The sequence below is a fragment of the Ovis aries genome, chromosome 5 (assembly GCF_016772045.2).
Source record: "Ovis aries strain OAR_USU_Benz2616 breed Rambouillet chromosome 5, ARS-UI_Ramb_v3.0, whole genome shotgun sequence".
Classification (NCBI taxonomy): domain Eukaryota; kingdom Metazoa; phylum Chordata; class Mammalia; order Artiodactyla; family Bovidae; genus Ovis; species Ovis aries.
In genome coordinates, this window is record NC_056058.1 from 102,910,915 (window position 1) to 102,937,062 (window position 26,148).

The 26,148-nt window shown below is 38.0% G+C and overlaps 1 protein-coding gene across 1 annotated transcript; it reads right to left on the reverse strand.

The window, feature by feature from the left end:
- Window positions 1–367: 367 nt before the first annotated feature.
- LOC132659910 (polypeptide N-acetylgalactosaminyltransferase 1-like) lies at window positions 368–1,230 on the reverse strand. Its single transcript, XM_060416618.1, has one exon. The coding sequence runs from the start codon at window positions 1,193–1,195 to the stop codon at window positions 851–853; it is 345 nt and encodes a 114-aa protein (XP_060272601.1). The 5' UTR covers window positions 1,196–1,230; the 3' UTR covers window positions 368–850.
- Between the last annotated feature and the right edge of the window lie 24,918 nt (window positions 1,231–26,148).

Genomic DNA, 26,148 nt, shown 5'->3' on the forward strand with positions numbered 1-26,148 from the left:
CTGCAAGAAGATCCAATTGATCCATCCTAAAGGAGATCAGTCTTGAATATTCACTGGAAGGACTGATGGTGAGGCTGAAACTCCAATACTTTGGCCACCTGATGCGAAGAACTGACTCATTAGGAAAGACCCTGGTGCTGGGAAAGATTGAAGGCAGGATGAGAAGGGGATGACAGAGGATGAGATGGTTGGATGGCATCATTGGCTCAATGGGCATGAGTTTGAGAAAGCTCTGGGAGTTGGTGTTGTACAGGGAAGTCTGGCATGCTGCAGTCCATGGGACCCTAAAGAGTTGGAAACGACTGGGAGACTGAACTTAACTGAACTGAACTGATTGATATTCCCAGGTAATACATTTGTCTTTCTTTTTCTTTTTTTTTTTTGGTTCCAGTTCTTTTTCATTTATTTTTATATCAGTATTTAATATACTGGCTACCAGTTCTAATCAGAAAAAAAATCTTAGACATCTCTTCATTATGACAGCACATTCAGCGGAAGTCACTGATGTGCAAGCAAACCATAAAAGGTGCAGCTCTCTGGAAAGCGCAGTTCGTAGATTGTTTCAGTCTGAGTATTCTTTACGATGATTCTTGACGAGCGACTCTTTCAACCTTGTAAACATCAGTGTGCACAGTCTCGCTACTACATAGTTGCACGTCCTGGGACAGGAAGGCTGGTTCACAGCTAGTGGAAGCGAGGGCAGTCTATAAAGTTTTAATGGCTGATAAACCTTACATCCTGCAGAAGGAAAGCACTTTTCCTTTTTTTGCTACTTAAGAATGTGGCAGAAATGTATGCTGAGGTAGCCCAGTCAGTCCTTACGTTTTCCTTTTTTTGTGTAAATTTGGTCTCAGAATATTTCTGGAAGGGTGACGTTTCGAAGAAGCCACTGCTGGGATCGGCTTCCATTGCAGTCTCTGATGCTGGGCACCTGGCTGTCCTCGTCTGTGGCTTTATCCAGGCACTGGTTACTGTTCACATGCTGCAGGGTCAATTTCACTGGGTCATACTCCCAAAGCTGGTTGCCTTTTAGGTGGTGGCATTTGAGCATTGTGACTGGGCCATTAAGTTTGGAGACATCCAAGCAAAGGTCATCTGTTCTAATTTCTTTGTTGGCAGTGTAAGAGAAAACCTGATTACCTCCCATACCGTGACAGTTAAAAATTCCAACTTTTTCATTCTCTTTTCTAGCCATGTTATCTAGACACTGATTTGTTTCCACATTTCGTGTCTTTCTTTTTCAATTGAAGGGAAACGGCTGCATCATGATGCATGTCATTTTCGGTTCTGGGTCTGTCATTAACTGATTTGTTGACCTTGGAAGTGTTATAAGTTTTATTGTCTATAGAATAGAATACTATTATCTTTTACCTCACAGATTTTTTATGACTACTAAGTGAATTAGTGAAAGAAGAGGCCACAGAACTATGGCCTAAATAAGTTCAATAAACATTAGTTGTTTTATTTTCTATCTTGTGGTAGAGAGCTGTCCATGTTAGAATGCATCACCCTTATGTCACCATCATCACAAGTCATTGAAACCTTATTCTTTTTCTACCATAACATGTGTGTGGAGTTTTTCTTTTTGGCTTTTATTCTTATTTTAATCTTACCCATCAATAACTTTGTTACCTGTTTATATCCTATTATATTCCACTCCCAATTCCTGAATCTTAAACAGTATTTTTACTTTTCTCTCTGTTAACATTTCCAAGTAAACAGAAAATATTAACTCACTTCCTTTGACTATTTTTCTTTAAATACGTTCTTTAGAATTCTCTTATGCCATTGAGTTTGAGGCATTTCAAAGACTTTTTCTCTTTGCTTTCTGTTGTCAAAGTGTTGATTTGCTTTCTTTCACCAATACGCTTCTCTAGTCAGGTGCTGATAAAAATTATTTGAAAACACTGAACAAGTAGTTTATCAGATATAAATGAGAAATTTACTTTAAAACATTATGAACCCTGATAAGATTGGGGACAATTGGGATTGGGATCATAAACAAAACTGATTAGGTAGGTTACTAAGGGTCATGTCTATGACAGGAAGTGAGGAAAAGATGTTAGAATAAGCAATATGAAATATGCTTGAAATTTGAAATAAGAAAGATGCATCTGACTTAGAAAGTTGGACATGTAAACGATCTTCTCTAACAAATATTATGAATGCCAATTATATATATATGTTTCATTCAGAAAATGTAGATTACTTGGTACGGAAGGTTGAAGAAGATTAGGGTGTCCTGCAGCTGTTTTGTAAAAAAAAAAAGTCTTATTGTTTAGTGGAATAGATAGAGCTAACAACATCATCAAATAAATGCAAAAATATTAATTAAATGCCAAACAATTTTAGTATTTGTGATTGCATTATAAGGGTATCAGAATAAACAATGACCAAGCACTTACTTTTAAAAGTCTTATATGAGATCTTTATCAATTTTATTTTTATTTCTTCATTACTTATGTGCAGAGATATAGCTCTTTTGTCAATGACACTTTTACAGATAATACTCTTATTTGCTTGAAATCCTACAAAGTAAGTTCATTTCCCCAGAGAAGAATAATAACAAACCTCATTATTCTTAAAATAAAAGAACTGATTAAACATAATATAGTTCCTGATTAAAAAATCCTTTTTTTTGCAGAAGCATTTAGCTGAAAATAGAAAATTACATTTTCGGTCATGTTTCAGTGATCATAGGGACATGTATCTAGACCGAGTTACCTTCTCATTTCAATAGAAAATGGTGAATAACTCTTTCCATTAAGAAATCATGTAATTATTAAATATGTTGGTATAAAGATTTTAAGAGAGTACTGACAGGAAATTTTAACATATCTTTCTGTACAAAATGTAATTATACATTATTAAAGCTAATTTTCCAATTCGCATATCAAAAACAATTACATATCGCCCCCTTCAAAGTCGTCAACAATAGACGCATGCTTACCTCATCAGGTTGACTATCCTTAAAATATTGGAACATTTTTTTCTTAATTTTATAAGCAGCTTTATATGTTTTATGAGACTAGAAAGAAAAATCAGTCCCATTATTTTAAAAGCACACATTCTTTTGACCAAAAACTCATTATGACCAAAACAAAATAGGCCTACTCTATTCCAAATTATCTCTGCATCATGCTCATAACCTCAGCACAAAGTTCAATAGAAGTTTATTGGATATGTTGGCTTCAGTCACTGAGAGCTGTAATGATGAAATTTCATCAGTTTTTGTAAATATTCTCAGAGGCCAGCTAAAACTCAGGCTATCCTGAGGGTTGCGCTAGTTTCCAGATGGGCTTACAATGAGGATCTTTCCTTTCTGACTCGCAAACATATAAATAGGTTTTCAAAGCCAGAGTTCTTGGGTAATTTTGCGCATCTATAACATACGTACAAAGGCCAATTGCTTCTTGGCAATGAGAACAAATATGTAAATACTTTACAAAATATTAGACAAATTCTAAACAATTGCTGGTGGCTCAAATGGTAAAGTGTCTGCCTACAATGTGAGAGACCTGGCTTCGATCCCTGGATCGGGAAGATCCCTTGGAGAAGGAAATGGCAACCCACTCCAGTATTCTTGCCTCGAAATTCCGGCCGATGGAGAAGCCTGGTGGGCTATATAGTCCATGGGGTCACAAAGAGTCTGACATGACTGAGAGACTTCACTTTCACTTTTCAAACATTTGCTAGTGCCATTTGCATTAGGAATGTTAAGATAATAAACTTGATGAAAACTGATTGCTAAAAAGGAAATCTATAACAGCAAAGGTAGTTTCAAATCAATATGTTTTATGGTAATTTTATTTAATTTTTTGTATTTTTAGTCATGTTATTTTAATATGTGTGTGTATATATATAAAGCTCTTTGACATTTTAAAGTTCCTATTTTTCTTGAATGACCAGCCTTGTAAATCTTTTATTTTTATTATTATTATTATATTTTGAAGTTTTAATTCCAAATGACATGAAATGCCAGTTTCAAGCTTACTTTGTGGACAATTAGACACACCAAAAAGTCACCACCATAGAATTATTGTTTAGTGAAAGCCCTTAAGCATGGAAATTGCTAAAACAAACTTTTCTAACCACAATGTGAATAGTTGATTCACAGTGGTAATGGAACTATTTGGGCCACTTGAACGAAAAGTTGTATAGTTGCATTACTGCTGCTGTGAAACATCATTATTTTATTAAAAATCTGCATTACGTTTTTGCTTATTCCTTTTCCCCTAATTCTACCCTATCCATATCCAATCTGGTCACACCACCTTAGTTTAGCAAAATAGTTTACAAGTTTCATTTTACATTTTAATCTGATACACACAATACTCAGTATTAATATTCAGGTATTATTTTGGTAGGGGTGTTGCTGAGGGCTTCCCAGGTAGTGCTAGTGATAAGGAACCCACCTTTCAATGTTGGAGATACAAGAGACTTCGGTTTATTTCCTGCCTTGGGAAGATCCCCTGGAGGAGGGCATGGCAACCCACTCCAGTATTCCCGTGGAGAATAGAGAATCCTGTGGACCGAGGAGCCTGGAAGTCTACAGTCCACTGGGTCGCAAAAAGTCAGACCCAACTGAAGTGACTTAGCAGCCACACATACATATATTTGCATATATATTCATATATAATTCGCACATGTTAAACTTGGAGATGTTTGAGTCATTTCGTGTTGTCTTTGATGGCTTCGTTATTCAAAAATATACAACATATGACTTGGAATGACTAAATATCAATACATGAATGAACAAATAAAATATTAATCCCGATGTACATATGTATCTACATGTATCTGTATGTGTGTGTATATTTGCATACTCTTAAATAGATAAACAATATTATCAAAGTCCAGGATCTTGTTATAGAGGACCCAGGTCTCTACTTCTCTCAATTTCTTTTCCAGGGCTGTAGTATCTCTAACTTGATTATTTTGTTTCTCATACATTTTTTTCTTTTCTTCCATGGGTAGAAAAAATTTACTCACAGGAGAAGGGATAAAAATGTGTCAGGTCCAATGTCTTTACTCTGTGCTTATATTCCACTACTAAATCACTACAGATCCTGTCAAAATAAGAAACTACTTCATTGATTTACAATATGAATGGCCTCTGTCTATTGGTATAAACACACGAAGCAGAGAATCTTTCAGGACTTTGTAATAAAAAGTCTTGGGTGTGAGATGAATGACCTACAAACCATGAGAACATCTACTCCTTTTTTCACCTCGACGATGTCTGTTCTGTGAGTAGATAGATGATTTCTCTTCACGGAATATAAAGCTGCCCATCTTCAGCTGTATCAAACCCCTGACAGTATCACATCCCCAAATGAATGAAGCTTTGTGTATCTCCCGATAAAGAGGAGGTTTGTTTTGTTTGTTTGTTTGTTTGAATAAATGCTCAAAGTTAAACTACGGGCATATGTGTGTGTTTGTGATATGTGTTTATGCACACACATCTAGTTAAATTATTTTCCCTCACTAATAACCTTCTTAAGAAAATCCTGTACTTTTTCACTTCTAATTTATAAGAAAGATCATACAAATAATTCTGATGTTTCCTTTGAAAGTATTATTAGAGTTATTCCAACAGTAATCTTTGATTTCCAAAGTTTATATTACTTTTCAACATTACAATCAAATTCAGCCTGTTTCCCTCCAACTCACAAAACATTTTTTTTAAATATTTTGATCTACATTTATCTGACAAGGTGATGCATCTTTTTGAAGTTTTGTGTTCCATCACATCATGATGGCCTGTCATTCATGTGACAAGGGATTTAAGATGAATGGAGTTAAGGAGAAAGGTCAAATAAAATGCACTGCCAGAGTCTGGCATGACACAATCCATCAAATGAAAGAGCAGAACCTCTTTAGCCTGTAAGCATTCAATTACAAATTGTCAAATGTTCACAATAATGTAAACTTTTGGTATAAAGTTAAAGTGAACACTGACTTCAAAGATGGAAAATAGCAATAATTTAGTGAAAATAAAATGGAACAACAAATTTTCATCTCCAACCGTTCATCTTTATTAAGATGGACATATGCTAAATTACATCTTCAGAATTTGGCTTTATTTAGGTGTTTGATTGTATTTAGATTTATAAATGAATACCTCTATTTTGAGAAATTGCTTTAGATGTGCTTGCAAGAAAACACCAAATCTGATATGACTGAAGTGACTTAGTACACACACACATGCAGTGAACTCACAAGCCCAGTTGTTAACATGTGGAGTTTTGTTTTCACTATCTTAGAGCTCAAGAGTTGGTAAAAATAAATAAATTAAGGAAACATAAATCTGAATGTTCTGAGAGGCAAAGCAGTTGCAGTCTCAGGGAGAAAAATGGTATAGACGACTAGGGGGACAGATGTGATAGCAGTTCAGTTGCTGGTTGGACACACTTATTACAAAAGTTAAGACTGCAAGATTGCATGTTAAACTTGGTTTTGATTTTTTCATCTTCTAAATGCATAATTCGAATTGATATTCTTTCAAACCTCGAAAGAAATAACCATCATCATTAGAACTCCGAGAACTGAACAATCACCATGGAATAGTAAAAGAAGTCACATCATACATGCCTTTTGGAATGCCAATAAGGACTCATGGGAAAAAGATCAATGAGCAGAAAACAAAAAGGCATCTGGAAAGGAGTCCACTGGGCATGGAGAGCTTCCTATTTTTATTTGGGGGAAGAGTTGTCTCCATGACTCCAAGGAAATTTATTCAGATTTCCCAATTTGTTATTTACAAGTTTAAAAAAATTCACTTGAATTTTAACTTTAATTCTCCTAAATGAATTTTTCCCATGCCTACATTAATAGTCTCTTCTTCTCTATTGTTCAGTTAACACATAAACATCCAGTACATTCAAACTGATTTTAATAATATGTCCAATAAAAATGCTTATGTTTTAAGCATAAACTAGTTAACAAATTCCATAAACAAATAGGACTAGTTTCTTAACAATGATTACTCATATCTTAAAATAATTAATTATAAACATGGTGTAATGCATATGTTAATCACTTCTCCTAGACTATATAGGGTGTTGCCACTTGTATAAGGTATTTTCATATATACATAAAATGAGGAAAAGTTGTGTATGGACATATTTTGTATATCCTTTGCAGAGTCTTCCCAAATACTGTTTTGTATACTCAGATCCTTACCCCAAAATTTGGGATTTAGTTGCATGTAATGATTCTTATATTTTCTCAGTTCAACTCATTTTTATTATTCAGCATCTCAGAGTGAAACTGTAGATCATGAGGAATGCAAACTCAATATCACTCTGGCTTTTACAGTATAATCCTTTTAGGAGAGGAAAACAATTACTTATGGAAGGAGATAGGGATTTGCAACTAGTGGGGCATTGGAAGACAATCATTTTACAAAAAAAAAAAAAAGTTAAAAAAATATTCAGAATGTTTAAATGGTTTGTTTGGATTTTCAAATTTCATGTACTTCTCAGATGATATCTGGACATTTTGGGGTATACTTTTAGGAAAGACAATTCTAGGATATCAAATGAAAATTCCAACAATATTAACAATCTGATCTCTCTGCAGAAAAAAAAATTGTAAGAGAAACTTGAAAAAAAACGAAGTTTTATTCTTTTGCCTTCCAACCTCCCTGGCCTCATACATTACTGAGAAGTCGATTTTCTTTTTTATAGTAAAATCAAATCAGTACAGAAACATTTCAAATATGTAAGATTATTAGTGAGCTGACCAGAGAGAGTTTAACAAACAATTTATTTGCAAAGAACTACTAAGTATCATGAAACCATTTTTTGTGGTTGCCTGGAGTAGGCTGGTATCTATGAATAACAAACATTAAACTGCTTAAGTGCATGGCAACAGAATAGGTTATTTTAGTTAGTTTATGACTGCACTGCAGTCACTGGATCAGACAAGTGCTATCTCCCTCTAAAATGATTGTCATTTTGCATTTAAAACTGACAACCAAGATATATGGGGCTTGATGCGCCACTGGATACCTAAAGTGTCACTTATTTCAATTCAGATAGAGCGCAGGAAGGCAGTGCAGCATCTTATGCCCACAACACAACATACCTGAACTTATTGGCAAGGGAACACTGTTTCAGGCCTGAAGTATAAAAAAGGAAAAAGAAAAAGAACATATATAACTATGATTCAAAGCACTTCGTTTCAAGATCTGGCTGTTTGCTTTTTGCCAAACACCTGTGAGAGTTGTATATGCGATTTTTTTTTTTTTAATGAAACTGTGGTAGATTGACTTTATAATAAGCATGCCCACTTTAAATTTTAGCTAACTGCTTTCTGCAAAGGCTAATCATCTTGTAATACAATGTCATCAGCACACAACACCATCTGAAAGTATACAGATATGCATATACATAATTTTAGAATAAAAATCTTTAAAAAATTGCTCAGTCATGTCTGACTCTTTGCGACCCCATGGACTGAATTGATCTTAAAAAATTAATTCATTATTCTAATTAAAATTATGGCAAGTCAAGAGATTACTCAAAAGCACACATTATAAAATGTTTCCTTTTTGAAAATACTCCTCAAGTGTTGTGAGGATTTTCAATAGTTTCCAGTTTTATTGAGATATAATTGACATGTTATATTGTAGTCATCTGAGATTCCCTTGTAGCTCAGTAGGTAAAGAATCTGCCTGCAACGAAGGAGTTCAGTTCAGTTCAGTTCAATTGCTCAGTTGTATCCGACTCATTGTGACCCCATGAATTGCAGCATGCCAGAACTCCCTGTCCATCACCAACTCCTGGAGTTTACTCACACTCACATCCATCGAGTCAGTGATGCCATCCAGCCATCTCATCCTCTGTCATCCCCTTCTCCTCCTGCCCCCAATCCCTCCCAGCATCAGAGCCTTTTCAATGAGTCAACTCTTCGCATGAGGTGGCCAAAGTACTGGAGTTTCAGCTTTAGCATCATTCCTTCCAAAGAAATCCCAGGGCTAATCTCCTTCAGAATGGACTGGTTGGATCTCCTTGCAGTCCAAGGGACTCTCAAGAGTCTTCTCCAACACCACAGTTCAAAAGTATCAATTCTTCGGCGCTCAGCCTTCTTCACAGCCCAACTCTCACATCCATACATGACTACAGGAAAAACTTGACTAGATGGACCTTTGTTGGTCTCTGCTTTTGAATATATTATCTAGGTTGGTCATAACTTTTCTTCCAAGGAGTAAGCAATTCCTGGCTTGGGAAGATCCCTTGAAGAAGGAAATAGCAACCCACTCCAGTATCCTTGCCTGGAAAATCCTATGGACAGAGGAGCCTGGTGAACTACAGTCCACGGGGTCACAAGAGTCAGACACAGTGACTAAATCACCACTATTGTACTCATTTAAGGTCTACAACATATTTTAATATAAGCATATATTGTGAAGTGATTATTGCAAGCTTAGCTAACATCATCACTTCCTGTAGTTACAATTATTTCTGGTGATGAGAACTCTTTTAAGATCTACTCTCTTCAGTTCAGTTCAGGTCAGTCGCTCAGTCGTGTCTGACTCTTTGCAACCCCATAAACCACAGCACGCCAGGCCTCCCTGTCCATCACCACCTCCCAGAGTCCACCCAATCCCATGTCCACTGAGTCGGTGATGCCATCCAACCATCTCATCTTCTGTCGTCCCCTTCTCCTCCCTCCCTCAATCTTTCCCAGCTTCAGGGTCTTTTCCAATGAGTCAGCTGTTCGCATCAGGTGGCCAAAGTCTTAGAAATATTCAAATATTCAAAAAAGTATTGCTCACTAGAGTCACCATGCTGTGCAATCGATCCCCCAATCTCATTCATCTCATAACAGGAAGTCTGTGCCTTTTGATCTCCTTCAACTATTTCCAGGTCGGGAAGATCCCCTGGAGAAGGAAATGGCAACCCACTCCAGTATTCTTGCCTGGAAAATCCCATGGACAGAGGAGCCTGGTAGGTTATAGTCCACAGGGTCGCAAAGAGTTGGACACAACTGAGCGACTTACTTCACTTCACTTCACCTCACTTCAACTATTTCCTCATCCCTTAACCCCTATTATGAACAATTGGTTTTGTCTTTCTAAGAATTTGTGGCTTTTGTTGTCTAGGCTTTTTTTTGTTTGTTTGTTTTGTTTTTTAGCTTCTGCAGACAAATGAGATCATACATTAATATGTCCGATTTATTTCATTTAGCATAATGCCCTCCAAGTCCATCCATGTTGCGCAAATGGCAGGATTCCTGGAGAAGGAAATGGCAACCCACTCCAGTCTTCTTGCCTGGAGAATCCCATGGACAGAGCGACCTGGTGGGCTACAGTCCACGGGGTCACAATAGTCAGAAATGACTTAGTGACTAAACCACCACCACCACCTTCTTTTTATGGATTAAAATATTTCATTAGAAGGACATACACTCATTTTCTCCTGCAAGAACTCCGAAAGCACAACTCACTGGTGAACAATCATCGACAGGAGAATGTTGAATCCCAACAAAAAAAGATACCCCACATCCAAGGACGAAGGAGAAGCCCCAGCAAGATGGTGAGAGACTCAAAATTGTGTTTAGAATTAAATGCCATACCACCAGAGACGCTCGGAGGGCTCAAACAAAACCTTGCACACCCCACAGAGACTGAGACAGACCTGCGTTTGAGTGTGTGTCTCCTGTGGAGATACAAGTCAGCAGTGGACTGCCGCTGGGGTACAGGCTCTGGGTGCAGCAGACCTGGGTATGGCAGAAGCCCTCTTGGAGGAGGTCGTCATTAACTCACCATAGAGCCACCAGAACAGACTCTTGGAGGGCACAAACAAAACCTTGTGTGAACCAGGACCCAGGAGACAGGAGCAGTGACCCCACAAGAGACTAACTCAGACTTGCCTGTGAGTGTCCAGGAGTCTCAGGCGGAGGTCTGGGTTGGGGGCCCTGGCCGACCTTTTGAAGGAGGGCACTGTTATCTTTATTACCTCCACCATAGTTTGGCCTCAGGTCAAAACAACAGGGAAGGAACACAGCCCATCAACAGAAAATTGGATTACACATTTATTGAAACATGGCCCCACCCATCAAAACAAGACCCAGTTTCCCTCTCAGTCAGTCTCTCCCAACAGGTTGCTTCCATAAGCCTCTTAAAATTAAAAAAATTAATTTTTTAAGTTCAGTTCAGTCCAGTCACTCAGTCGTGTCTGACTCTTTGTGATCCAATGGGCTGCAGCACACCAGGCCTCCTTGTCCATCACCAACCTTGAAGGTGGTACTGAAGGTGAAAGGAGAAGGGGATGACAGAGGATGAGATGGTTGGATGGCACCATCATCTCAATGGACATGAGTGTGTGAGTAAACTCCAGGAGTTGGTGATGGACGGGGGGGCTGGTGTGCTGCAGCCCATTGGGTCGCAGAGTCGTACACGGCTGAGTGACTGAACTGAATATATATTCATTCCTAACCGTTAGTGATGTTAAAAATCTTTTCATATACCTTTTATTTGTATGTCTTCTTCAGAAAAATGTCTATTCAGCTCCTTTATCCAATTTTAATCAAATTGCTTGGTCTTTTTCTGAGTTGTATGATTTCTTTATGTATTTTGATATACACCCCTATCAGATATATAATTTGCTAATTTTTTCTCCCACAAATGTTTTATCAATTTTATGAATGCTCACAGATGGTTTTCATTACATAGTAAATGGGTTAGAGTTTCCTTTTAAAAGAAGAATACTCTTTACCATTTCCCATGATTATATTGTAAAGTGTGGTACTTGAGAGCAAAACTATCATATGAGTGAATGGTGATTGTGACATGGCAAACAGAAAAAAATCAAGGTTCTATTTTCTGAAGGAAAAATATAAAGTTTTCATGTAGAATGTAACTAATATTTTAATTGGAAAAATATATGCAAATATGGTCTTAGGAACTGAAAGAAAGATATAAAGCAATCCCCTCACCTGAAAAATAAATTGTTTGGAATATTGATGGTATTTATCCTTAAGTACCATTATTAATCTTCAGGCCTCCAACTATTCACTCTCCTATTAGGAATTAAAGAGATTTTTAGCATTTGAACAGAAAATAGATTAAAAGGCGGTTATAAGAAGTTTGCCAGAATATTAGTCATGATTAACAATTATATCCAAGGAAATTGAGTTTGAGGCTTAAAATTATTATGTAGTTCCCCTTTTTGTAATATTGGGCAGTCTATGCAATCAATCGCATGATAAATTAGAAATTCAATAGATTTATAAAAAGTATAAATAGCATTTTACCAAAATCAGTACTCATGATTTTAAAAAACTCTCAAAAATCTAAGAATAGAATTTCCTCAACCTGTCAAAGCTCATTAAGAAAAATCTATAGCTCATGCTATTCTTAGTGGTAAAATATTGCACTTTGCTTCTTAGATCACAAAAAGGCAAGGATGCTCACTTTTAGTACTTCTTTTTAGTATCAGAATTCCAGTTCATTTAATAAAGCAAGAAAAATAAATTTTAAAATATATCAGAAAGGGCAGAGTATGACTGTCATTGCTAGATGGTTGACATTACTGCTTAGCTTCAAAATTTTATGAAATAATTTTTTCTAAATGTGAAAATGTGAAATGTGAAAAAGTGAAAATTTTTTAAAAATGTGAATTTAGAAATGTTTAGGATATAAGATCAGAAAAAAATCTACTGTGTTTTAAAAACTAGCAAACATATTTTAAAAATTAAAAAAATGCTTTACACTACTAGGGAAAAATTATTAGAAATAAATCTAATGAACAATTGCAAAGCTTTTGGAAAACAAAATAAAACAAAATCTTATTTAGGAAGACTAGTGATTTTTAAGTAGAAGTATGTAGCACTCAATAGTATAATATGTCAATAGTCCACAAGTAGTTCTACAGATTTACCTCAGTGTTAATTAAAATTCTAGCATGATTTTTTGGGGGTTGAAATTAGCAAACTGATTCTAAAATTTATATGGAGTAAAAAGATAAGTGAATAAACAGAATATGAAACTGAAGAGAAATTTATGATCTCAGGGTGAGCAAATATATATCTTATATATGGTAAGTCCCCTACATACAAACCTTCAAGTCGTGAACTTTCAAAGATGCAAATGTGAATTCATATGTCAAGTCCCATATGTTAGTTCACATGTCTCGTGTACATTGTCACATGTGTGGATCCTCTCCAAGTGGTTACGCTTTTGTATACCATAAGCACTATATAGAGTACAGTAATACAGTATCTTTACTTCAAGCCCAGGACATCCAGAAGCAAGCATAAAAGCAGCAGTGATGCAGGTGGTATTCCTAGGAAGCACCAAGAGTTAAAGATGGACACAAAAGTGAAAATAATTGAAAGAATGGACTGAGGCAAAAAGATGGTAGACGTCTCTCATTCTTACAACACTGAAGTCCTTTCTGTGCAACAAGAGGGGCTGGCTAATGAAGACCTGATGGAATCGGAGGCCCAGAGAAAAGATTGAAGAGAGACAAGAGGGAGAAGAAGCAACTGACAAACCAAAGAGATTCACAGCCCAAGAAATGGCCAGCGGATGTTCTTTATTTGAGGAGGCACTGTTAGTTTTTGAGGCACAGGCCCCGAATATAGAAAGGTACACGAAGGTTGTAGCATCCATTCAGAATGCAACCCAATGTTACCGTGCCATTTACAATGAGAGGAAAAAAGACCTCCTACCCAGACATCACTGGATGGTTTTATCAAGTTCTATCTACTACAGATAGGACTGAATCTAGCAGGGAACGAGAACCTGTGCCATCAACATCAGGTGTGAGTGAGACTGCAGCTTGCCGTCTGCGTCCTATTGCTGACGGTCCTTCAGCTCTACCATCTTCCATTGTCTCTCTCTCCTGCAGTCAGTAACCTCTTGCCTGTTCACTCACTGTCGGCCTCTGTATGCCAGCTGTTGAAATGTACCATTGTGCTTTTCAAGACACTGTACTGTAAGACTGAAAATGTTTTCTCCATGTTTGCATTTGCTTTCTCTGTATTATTTCTGTGAAAAGCATTATTACACCACAGTTGTATATAGTCACTGTAGCAAATCACTCCAGGATTCTTGCCTGGAGAATTCCATGGACAGAGAAACCTGGTGGTGGGTTGCAGTCCTTGGGGTCACGAAGAGTCAGTCACAACTGAGCCACTAATGCAGTATGTAACAAACACAGCACATGGCCGGTCACCCAGTTAGCTGGGTACCTAGGCGAACTTACAAACTGTACTTGCAACCTCATTTTCAGCAGAAAACTTGTTCATTTATAAGGGATTTACAGTACAACCATAAATTAACTTTAAAAATCGATAAATTAATTTAACAGTATTACAAAGCTTTGCTCCTCAGAAATAATATTAAGTGAATAAATGGGCAAGTCATATCAAAAGAAAATATTATCAGTAATAAATCTGATAATGTGTATCCAGATTATCAGACTTCCCTGATAACTCAGTTGGTAAAGAATCCACCTGCAATTCAGGAGACATCTGTTCACAAGTAAATACTGTAATTCAATGGTTTTAAAAAAAGAGAAAGAACACATTAAAATAATGGGCAAAGGATTTGAACAGACATTACATATGTTCAGAGATCAATGAAAATTGAACCTATAATATATATCACTTCTTAGCTACTAGAATGTTTAAGATGACAAATTGCCAGCAAACAAATATCAATAAGGATCTAGAGTAGTTAGAACTTCAATTCACTGTTGATGAGAATGTAAAACAACACAACCACCACGGGAGAAATGTTAGGTGCTTCTTTATTACTTGTAACGTATACCTTCTGTGTGAAACCTATATGCAGGTCAAGAAGCAACAGTTAGAACCGGACATGGAACAATGGACTGTTTCCAAATTGGGAAAGAAGTACGTCAAGGCTGTATATTATCACCCTGTTTACTTAATTTCTATGCAGAGTACATCATGTGAAAGGGTGGGTTGGATGAATCACAAGCTGGAATCAAGATTGCTGGGAGAAATATAAACCCCCTCAGATATGCAGACAATACCATTCTATTGGCAGAAATCCAAGAGGATTTAAAGAGCCTCCTGATGAGGGTGAAAGAGGAGAGTGAAAAAGTGGCTTAAAAGTCAACATTTCAAAACCAAATCATGGCATCTTGTCCCATCACTTCATGGCAAATAAAAGGGGAAAAAGTGGAAACAGTGACAGATTGTATTTTCTTGGCCTCCAAAATCTCTGCATATAGTAACTGCAACCATGAAATAAAAGATGCCTGCTCTTCGGAAGGAAAGCTCTGACAAACCTACACAACATATTAAAAAGCAAGACATAATTTTCCCAACAACAATCCAAATAGTCAAAGCTATGGTTTTTCCAGTAGTCATGTATGGATAAGAGAGTTGGATCATAAAGAAGGCTGAGCACCGAAGAATTGATGCTTTTGAATTATGGTGCTGGAGAAGACTCTTGATCAAAAGTCCCTTGGACTGCAGGGAGATCACACCAGTCAGTTTTAAAGGAAATCAACCCTGAATATTTTTTGGAAGAACTGAGGCTGAAGCTGAAGCTCTAATACTTTGGTCACCTGATGTGAAGAGACGAAAAGACCCTAATTCTGGGGAAGATTGAAGGCAAAAGGAGAATGGGGTGGCAGAGGATGAGATGGTGAGATAGTGTCATTGACTCAATGGACATGAATTTAAGAAAACTCCAAGAAACAGTGAAGGACACAGAAGGCTGACACGCTGCAGTACATGGGGTTGCAAAGAGTCAGACACAACTTAGCGACTGAACAGAACTAATCTCTGGCATTCAAAATCAGAAAAGTGGTTGCCTAATGAGTAAGGGTTGACAGAATATAGGTATGAGGAGACTTCTGCAGTAATGGTAATATTTGCTATCTTGATTGAATGTTGGTTATACAAACATATTAATCTGTCAAAGTTCATTACATGTGCATTTATGCATAAATGGATGCATTTAACATATTATAATTTACACCTGTTTTCTCTTTTTTTAAAAAACTCCTGGCCAAACAGCTCTGTTCTTTATAGAACTAGAAAGCATGAACATACACTAGATAAACTCAAGACCCACAGACTTTATAGTAATGTCTGCAAGGCTTTAGGATTGTTGTGCAACCCGTGTAGTTTCCTTGGAGTATTCCTGACTGTTAGCAAATTTCAAGTTTTATGACAGAAGAAAATAGCAAAAGGACTTGGAAAGCTTCAATCATCAAAAATGAAGAGAAGAACTGTGGGTAATATTATTGCTGTTGTTCTTTCTTGGTTTAACTATAAAAACATGACTAGAATTAAATATTAAAAATAATAATAAATAAAAATTTAAAAAAAAAACATGACTAGAACCCAACTTTTCTCAAAGGACATGAAAAGAAAAAAAAATCTACAGACAGGAGATTTAAGTGAGATCAGAACTTTTTGACACTATATTTGGTGAAACTTAAGCAAATTTCCAAAATAATTTGGAGATTCTCTGCTTGTGGAAATCCTAAGAAAGAAAGAACTACTTCATATAGTTAAGATGCCAGTCTACATATAGATTCTGCAATTTCTCAATATCCCTGTCAGTTCTGTGAATGTGGCCACCCAGGGATAAATAAAGGTAGAAAAAGAAAGCATTAAGCATTTTGTGACTCCACAGCTTCTAAACATAATTCATGCACAAGAAATAAGACAACCGAATTTTACGTCTGTGAAAGGCATGTTATGTGTCCCTCAAGTCTGAAGTGACATAGTATGAATGTATTGCTCCATTTTTAGAAATATATCAACTGAAACACCGCTAGGGGTTATAGTATAGAAAGGCATATTCTTCCTAAATGTCAAAATATATAAGTATTCACATTGTGACCTACATTTTAACGCACTGACTACTGTATGCCATTGGAGGAAGAAACCTGTAAGAACAGTCGTTCATGCAACCAAGTGTTAACATAGTAATCGGGAAAGAAGTTCCCCAAGATGAAAAATGGGAACCAGCCTAGGTATTTCTAGGGAGATCTATTGTTTTCTAAATGATTTATGTGCTTAAATGTCATGAAATTTGTTTGAAAGCTCAAAAAATTACATTAACTCATAAAGTGAAGAAATCCACATGAGATCCACAAAGTTATGCTTTATTATTTAGCAGAAAGGGTGAAAACAAACAAAAACTGAAGGACTACACATCTGTTATCTCAGGAAATGATATTGTATTAAAGCAAGATGTGGTTTTTTGATTAAATAAAAACAAAATATTCTAAGACTAAAAGAATAAATGCATGTTGGTAGAGATAAACTTTCTGAAAACTGAAGGACAGGGCGTGCTTATACAATACTGTTGTTGCTGTTAGCCTACATTTTTTCTGGTACATTTAGGTATTCACAATGCTGTGAAAATAAATACAAGGGTGTGAATATGTACATGCATGTATATACACTTCTCAAATGCACTCTCTGGGCGTGCAAACCTTAGGTCATTACTGAAAATATTCATATACTTATTTGAAATGATAGAGTAGTCTACATGTTGACATAAAATCTGAGATTAACATATACCCGTTGTTGGGGAGTTGAGGGAATAAGTGCAAAACTGAGGAGAAATTTGAGGGAGAACACCAAGAAAAATTCTCCGCAGGAATATTTTAATCTAATTTCAAAAAAGACTTGTCTGAGCTTCATGTTAACTTATTAAATTTCCAAAAAATAATTACTAGTATATTAATGTTTCCTCTAACTATATATTTGGAGAAGGAAATGACAACTCACTCCAGTATTCTTGCCTGGGAAATGCCATGGACAGAAGAGCCTGGAAGGCTACAGTCCATGGGGTCACAGAAGAGTCAGACACAACTTTGCAGCTAAACAACAATGCTGATTATATGTTATAACTGTATTATTTTCTTTAAATTAAATCTATTAAAACTTAAACTTTAGGGAGGATGTCCCCCATATTAGTGGAGTCCCATGTATTCCAGGTTATGTGAAGTGATTTTCAAAGTGGATACTATTGTATTTTTAGCTGAAATCTTACCAACAAATTAAACATAAGAGATTCCTGCTAGAATCCTAAAATCAAGAAAATTCGGGGCTTCCCTGGTGGGCCGGTGGTTAAGAATCTGCGCTGTAGTCCAGAGGACACCAGTTTGATCCTTGTTTGGGAAGACCCCACATCCCGTGGAGCAGCTAAGCCCATGTGCCACAGCTACTAAATGACCTCTCTAGAGAGCGTGAGCTGCAACTGCTGATACCGATGCATCCTGGGCCTGTGCTCCAACCGCAGAAGCCACCGCAATGAGAAGGCTAAGCTTGACAGCAAAGGGTAGCCCCCGTTTGCCACAAAGAGAAAGGCCATGCAAAGCAATGAAGAGCCAATATACCCAAAAAATATAATAAATAAATCTTTATAAGTTGACTGCATGCCCAGATAGAAAATAAGAGATCATTTAGTCCAACCTTTAACATTCTCTCTTAAGAGTTCAAGTGTTCAACAGCCTGTCCTTATATACACCCAATGAGTAAACAGTAAATGCAACTTTCCTACTTATCCACTTTCATTGAGGAATTTATTTTTAAGAAATACATGCTCTTCTACTAAAATATGTACCTGCCGAAGAGATAGCATCTTAGTCAAGTTTCAGTCAATTTTACATTTCTGTTGAGGCTAAACATACCACTATTTGGGAAAGAAGCATTGAGCTAGTCTTTTGGTACATCATCAAATGTGTGCTTTGAGTTTTGTTTTGTTTTTCACTTCTAATTAGATTATTTTTAATTTATAAACTTTAAGTTTTATGTAGGAAAACTCATAGCAACCATAAACTTAAAAAATGTAGTATTTTACTTAACATTTATTATTGTATCTCATAAACATTAATTTATTTAAAATCAAAATTATTTCCCCCTGTGGCTAAATAATGCATGAGCGGTCTCAATAAAGTCAGTTCTTTTCACTCTAGAAAAGACAAGGCATCTGTTCTGAAGCTGTCATTATAGTCCAGGGACTTAGACAATTATGCCCATGCAGCCGTCAGTCTGAGCCCGTCTACACCACCTGATGGAACTGAGGTAAGCAGAATTGAAGTAGAACTGGCTGAACATGCACTAATTCTCCCAATGCTTGCTGTGACCTGAAAAATAAGGTTCTTTGTCTAGCCATCTCAGCCAGCATCTCTGAAGCAGGGGCAGGCTCACCGGTCAGCTGGCAAGGAGGCTGTGACCTCAGAACTTTCACAGTTCTTGGAGAGATTGGAAACGAGAATGACATTGACAGAAGGGACTTTCTGAAGGAGGAAGGATCAGCCCTCCGGACTGGGGTAGGAAATGTAAGATGACTCCCTGGGACGTGGTCGTGAGTGTTTTTGCCCTAGTAGTGGGAAACCAGGAGGAAGGCTATCCCAAAGACTGACCTGCTAATTAACAGGAGAAGAACTAATGTTTAGGGACTGAGCAGTGAAAGACAGCATTAAAACAAACTATCTGCATGGTGCCCGTTTATAATTCACTCTCCTCTGAAAGGAGAGGGAGTGATGGGAAGGGGAAATTAAATGATGATGGGGAAGCAAATCCCACAGTTCAGTTCAGATCAGTCGCTCAGTCGTGTCCGACTCTTTGCAACCCCATGAATCACAGCACGCCAGGCCTCCCTGTCCATCACCAACTCCCAGAGTTCACTCAGACTCATGTCCATCGAGTCAGTGATGCTATCCAGCCATCTCATCCTGGGTCGTCCCCTTCTCCTGCTGCCCCCAATCCCTCCCAGCACCAGAGTCTTTTCCAATGAGTCAACTCTTTGCATGAGGTGGCCAAAGCACTGGAGTGGGCCAAAGTCCCATAATTCTTCCTAAAAGGTCATGGCTTTATGACAACAAAACCAAGGTGTCCCAAAGCTGAAACAAACATTGTCTTCAATGAGCAACTTGCAGTTCAGAACAAAAATGATGACTTGAAAATGAAAGTCAATGCCAATCCCTGCTTAATGAATCAGCTTTAAGTCATAGCCACTCAGTTCCTCCGTACCCGCTGTTTCAGTCTTCTCCCTCTGACCTAACCCCAGCTGGAGACTAAACTGGTAGGTTAAAGCACAGCTCTTGGAGGTCACAAACTGTAGGAGTAAATCATAGCTTCTCATTTAATCATCATCGGGGCGTGCTTGACGGCTAAGTTGTGCCTGACTCCTTGTGACCTCATGGACTGCAGCCCGCCAGGCTCCTCTGTCCATGGGATTTCCCAAGCAAGAACTCTGGAGTGCGTTTCTATTTCCTTGTCCACGGGATCTTCCTCCTGACCCAGGGATTGAACCCCCATCTCCTGGGGCTCCTGCACTGGCAGGCGGTTTCTTTACTGCTGAGTTACCAGGGAAGTCCACCCAAGATACATAGGCATCTGGTATTGTCCAGTAATTGGATTACCTCCGCAAATATTGCTCAAAAGATTTCTACCTCTACATCCATCATCCCTCCCTGGTTTAAACACCTAAGTAATTCTCTTTGGTCATGAGAATGTAGATGTTCTGAGAAAGGATGCATGTCCTCTCATTTGTGGCAAAAATTGGAGGTAATGAGTTGAATATGTAGCTTGGCAAGTCTCCCACAGAGACACCAGTAAAGGACGTGATAGGTCTCTCTTGGTTTTATGAAAGCTCCTTCTCTCTTGCCCCTGACTCTTCTAGGTGAACGTTCTGGTTACTAAGAGGACATGATCAGAATAAAAGTTATAACATAACTCCTGGAAAGCAAGACAACTTTGCAGAGGTAGGGGGAAAAATCACCCCACTACTTTTACAGGGAACACGTTAGCCCCTTGAAATTGTGGGTGACAGAATTCCATAAATGATCTTTTTGCTTTCAGAGCCAATCCCATGTTCCTCTTGAATAAAAATACACTCTGTATTTTCTTTTCCCGTCCTCATTTCTGTAGCTCATGAGTTAGGCAGAACCTAACTGGCTTCTTGCATAACCGACCCTTCTCAATGATGTAACTGTATTTCTTCCTCCTTGGATGTAATGGGTTCTAAGGCTAGCTTCTAAACAGCAGTATTGTAAGTGGCAAAGAAGGGGATTTCTCTCCTTTAAGTTATGTTTTATAGCAGTGTTGATGGGCTAGAACTCATCAAGTGATTACATCACTTGATATATTGTGTTGCCAAAAAATCATATGGAAAAACCCACATAAACTTTTTGGCCAACCCAATATTAAGACTGGTTTGCCATCATGGTGAGAGAAAATCACTTTGTTGGCTTAAAGAAGAAAGCTATTATGTATGAGAGGGCTCATACAAAAGGTCGTATGGCAAGGAACTAGCAATATGTCATTGAAAAATGAGGATCTCTGTTGTACAGCCAGAAATAAATGAATTCTGCTAACAACAGAAACAGCCTTGAAAGTAGACATTTCCCCAGTCAAGCCTCGGATGTGACCACAGACCCAGAGAGCACCTGAATCGCAGACTATCTACAGCCTGAGTCAGTGAACTCAGACAAGCTGTGCCCAGATTTCTCACATATATATTGCGTGATAAGCATGCATTGCATTAAGATGTTAAATTTGTAATTGATTTGATAGACTAAAATAGAGAAGTAGTAAACTGTGGCTAAGCATCCCATTGGATGTCACTCCATCCCATGGAAAATACCACCTGGCTGTGGGGACAAAGAACAGATTGGGCTGCCTGAACAGATTCAGGTACTCCCTTGAGAACAAAGGGTAGATTCAATTAGCCATACTGAATTGGGGATTCGAAGACTTACTAGCAGTCCATGGGAAATGCACCATGGACAACGGAGGTACTGGAGGCACCATCAACTTGTGGTCTCTGCCTCTTGTAGGTCTCATTTGGGGTTCCCCAGCAATTCTAAATAGCAATATGGTAAACAGCAATTACTCTTTAGGGATCCAATGTATTTCTTGTGCGGGATTATATTTCTTGTGTGAAGCCAGGCATTAACTCACATCCTTCCCAGAACAGTGGTGGGTCCTTTCACAGTAGTTATAACAGACCCACAACTGCCTAAGGAAATACCACCTATAGACCAAATAGCCCTCAGACAACTGGGGTGATCTCTTCTAAAGTAGGTAGATCTTGGTCACTTCGGGGAATTTCTTTGAGAAGGGGACTGACTTGTTATACATGTACACAGTACAGGCAGTTTTCCATACAGCAGAAGCCATACAATTAGAAACGGTGTAATGACATATGTCCACAATTTTAGCTCAAGAGATCGGTGATGCCACTGCAACCCTGAGAGGTACTCACCTCACACACAGCTCACTAAACCAGGGCAGATGTGGACGATAGAAATGCCTTAGGGACACTCTGTGGGGACCAGATGAAGCCTGTGCAATTATTAATATGCCATGCCGTAGCTGGATAAATACCTTAGCTAAAAGGAAATGTCAATACAGAAATGCCAGTTAGATGGAAGAAACACAGGCTATTTTAAGTTCACCCTGATGCTGTATGGAATTTATTCAATATGGGACACTTACAGGCTTGGATGAGACAATGCAGGCTGGTACCCCTCTGCAGCTTGAAGTCTCACTGCTGAATGACTTGACTGAATGGATTTCATCCTATTCTCTATCCTGACGAAGTGGTATAGTCATGGAAAAGAATTTAGTCCCAGGATGTCATAGCATCGAAGGGTGGATATTGTTGGGAGACCATTCTCAACAGATCTTTCACATATTTGCACATCTAGCCAACCCACCCAGAGCATAGTGTGTCTCCTTTCAGAGAAAACGGGCATGCTTTTCGCTTATTACAGGATTTGGGTTTTCTGAGCTCTGTCCTGGAATGCGCTCTGAGTGAAGGCATTTATCAGGATTCCTCTGTATCGTCTCATAGGATTTGAGGTACAAGGGGAACCAGTGCAAAAATGTGATGTTCACACTGTTTTCAGTGATGTGAATTCCTTTGCTCTCATCTAGAAGACAGGAGCCTTCTGCGGAGCATGCTTGAAAAACTGCAGCAGGCTAACTGGTTAGTTTGCAAATAGTGTAAAACCTTTAACTTCCTATCGCTCTTCACAGATTTTCAAATACTTTGTCACTGAATTTAGGAATGCTTGTATTCAAAGAAATATTTTATATATAATTTTAAAAATCAGAAAGGAAATAGAAAAATGATATCCCTTGCATTTGTATTATATCATAATTTAAATCACATTCTTCCAAATAACCAGGTACGTGATTATGGTTTGAGATTTTTACCTCAGTGATAGCATTTATGCGACTCTAAGTTCTCCAACAGCTAACAATTCTCCATACATTTCTCAATTTTTGCATTTAAAAAGAATGTCAAATAAAGACTGCTCAACATAGAAATTAAAAAAAAATAGTTTATAGTGTAAAAATTAAAGATTAACGTATTTCTCCAGATACTATACTTCAGAAGGTAATTTGTTGTTGCTGTTCAGTCACTAAGTGATGTCTGATTCATTGTGATCCCGTGGACTAGAGCCAATAGGCTCCTCTTCCCTTCACTATTTCTTGGAGTTTGCTCAAACTCATGTCCATTGAGTTGGTGATGCTATCTAACCATTTCATCCTCTGCCACCCTCTTCTTTTGCCTTCAATCTTTCATAGTATAAGGGACTTTTCAAATGAGTCAGATCTTCATATAGGGTGGCCAAAGTACTGGAGCTTCAGATTTAGCATCAATTCCACCAGTGAAGATTCAGGGTTTATTTCCTTTGTATTGACTGGTTTGATCTCCTGCTGCACAAAGGGTCTCAAGAGTCTTCTCCAGCACCACAATTTAAAGCATCAGTTTTTCAGTGCTCAGCCTTCTTTATGGTCCAATTAACACATCCATATATGACTACTGGAAATAACATAGTTTTGACTATATGGATCTTTGTCGGCAGAGTGATGTCTCTGCTTTTTTAATATGCTGTTTAGGGTTATCATAACTTTCCTTCAAAGGAGCAAACATCTTTTAATGTCACAGCTGAGTCAATATACACAGTGATTTTTGAAAAAAAAAAAAAAAGGAAATAAAATCTGTCACTGTTTCTATTTTTTCCTCTTTTATTTGCTGTGCAGTGATGGGACCGGATACCATGATCTTAGTTTTTGAATGTCGAGTTTTAAGCCAGTATTTTTAACTCTCCTCTTTCACTCTCATCAAGTGGATCTTTAGCTCCTCTTGGTTTTCTGCCATTACAGTGGTGCCATCTGCATATGAGATTGTTGATATTTCTCCTGGCAATCTTGCTTCCAGTTTATGATTCATCCAGCCTGGTATTTCACTTGATGTACTCTCCAGATAAGTTAAGTAAGCAGGGTGACAATATACAGCCTTGTGGTACTCCTTTCCCAATACTGAAGCAGTCCATTGTTCCATGTTTGGTTCTAACTGTTGCTTCCTGACCTGCATATAGGTTTTTCAAGAGATAGGTAAGGTGGTCTGGTATTCCATCTCTTTAAGAATTTTCCACACTTTATTGTGATAGACACAAAGCCTATATCATTTCAGTAAGGCAGAAGAGATTTTTTTTTTCCCCCTGGAATACCATTGCTCTCTCTCATATCCAACAAATGTTGGCAATTTGATCTCTGGTTCTCCTGCCTTTTCTAAATCCAGCTTGTACATCTGGAAGTTCTCAGGTCATGTATGAAGCCAAGCTGGAGGATTTTGAGTGTAACCTTGTAGCATGTGAAATGAGCGCAATTGAGAAACTGAACATCTTTGGCATTGCCCTTCTTTGGGATTGAAATGAATACTGACCTTTTCCAGTCCTGTGGCCATTTCTGAGTTTTCTAAACTTGATGACATATTGAATACAGCAGGTTAACATCATCTTTTAGGATTTGAAATAGATCAGCTGGGATTCTATCATGTCCAGTAACTTTGATCGCAGTGATGATTGCTAAGGCCCACTTGACCTCACATTCCAGGATGTCTAGCTCTAGGTAAGTGACCACATCATCATGGTTATCCATGTCATTAAGATTTTTTTGTACAGTCCTTCTGTGTATTCTTACCACATCTTCTTAATCTCTTCTGCTTCTATTAAATTCATGCTATTTCTGTCCTTTATTGTGCCCATCCTTGCATGAAATGTTCCCTTGATATCTCCAATTATCTTGAAGAGGTCTCTAGTCTTTCCCATTTTAAGAAGGCTTTCTTATCTCCCTTACCATTCTCTGGAACTCTGCATTTAGTTGGATGTATCTTTCCCTTTCTTTATTACATTTTCTTTCTCTTCTTTTTTCAGCTATTTATAGGGCCTCCTCAGGCAAACACTTTGCCTTCATGCATTTCTTCTTCTTTGGAATTGCTTTTGTCACGGCTTCCATTCACTTTAGTTCAGTTCAGTCCAGTCGCTCAGTCATGTCCGACTCTTTGCAACCCCATGAATCACAGCACGCCAGGCCTCCCTGATCCATCACCAACTCCCGGAGTTCACTCAGACTCATGTCCATCAAGTCCGTGATGCCATCCAGCCATCTCATCCTCGGTCGTCCCCTTCTCCTCCTGCCCCCAATCCCTCCCAGCATCAGGGTCTTTTCCAATGAGTCAACTCTTCGCATGAGGTGGCCAAAGTACTGGAGTTTCAGCTTTAGCATCAGTCCTTCCAATGAACATCCAGGACTGATCTCCTTTAGGATGGACTGGTTGGATCTCCTTGCAGTCCAAGGGACTCTCAAGAGTCTTCTCCAACAAACACCACAGTTCAAAAGCAGCAATTCTTCGGAGCTCAGCTTTCTTCACAGTCCAACTCTCATATCCGTACATGACCAGTGGAAAAACTGTAGCCTTGACTAGATTGGCCTTTGTTGGCAAAGTAATATCTCTGCTTTTTAATATGCTATCTGCTTCAATTACAATGTTATAAAATTTCATCCATAGTTCTTTGGGTACTCTGTCTACCAGATTTAATCCCTTCAATATATTTATCACCTCTGCTATACAATCATAAGGGATTTGATTTAGGTCATATCTGAATTGCCTATTGGTTTTCCCTAGTTTCTTCAATTTAATTCTGAATTTAGCAATAAGGAGCTCATGATCTGAGCCACAGTCAGCTCCCAGTCTTGTTTTTGATTGACAGTATAGAGCTTTTCCATCTTCAGCTGTCAAGAACATAATCAACCTGATTTAGGTATTGACCATGTGGTGATGTCATGGGTAGAGCCATCCCTTGGGTTGTTGGAATAGGTTGTTTGCTATGA

Excerpts from the sequence above, each read along its gene's own strand:
- LOC132659910 (XM_060416618.1), bottom strand. The coding sequence starts at position 1,195 with ATGGCTAGAAAAGAGAATGAAAAAGTTGGAATTTTTAACTGTCACGGT.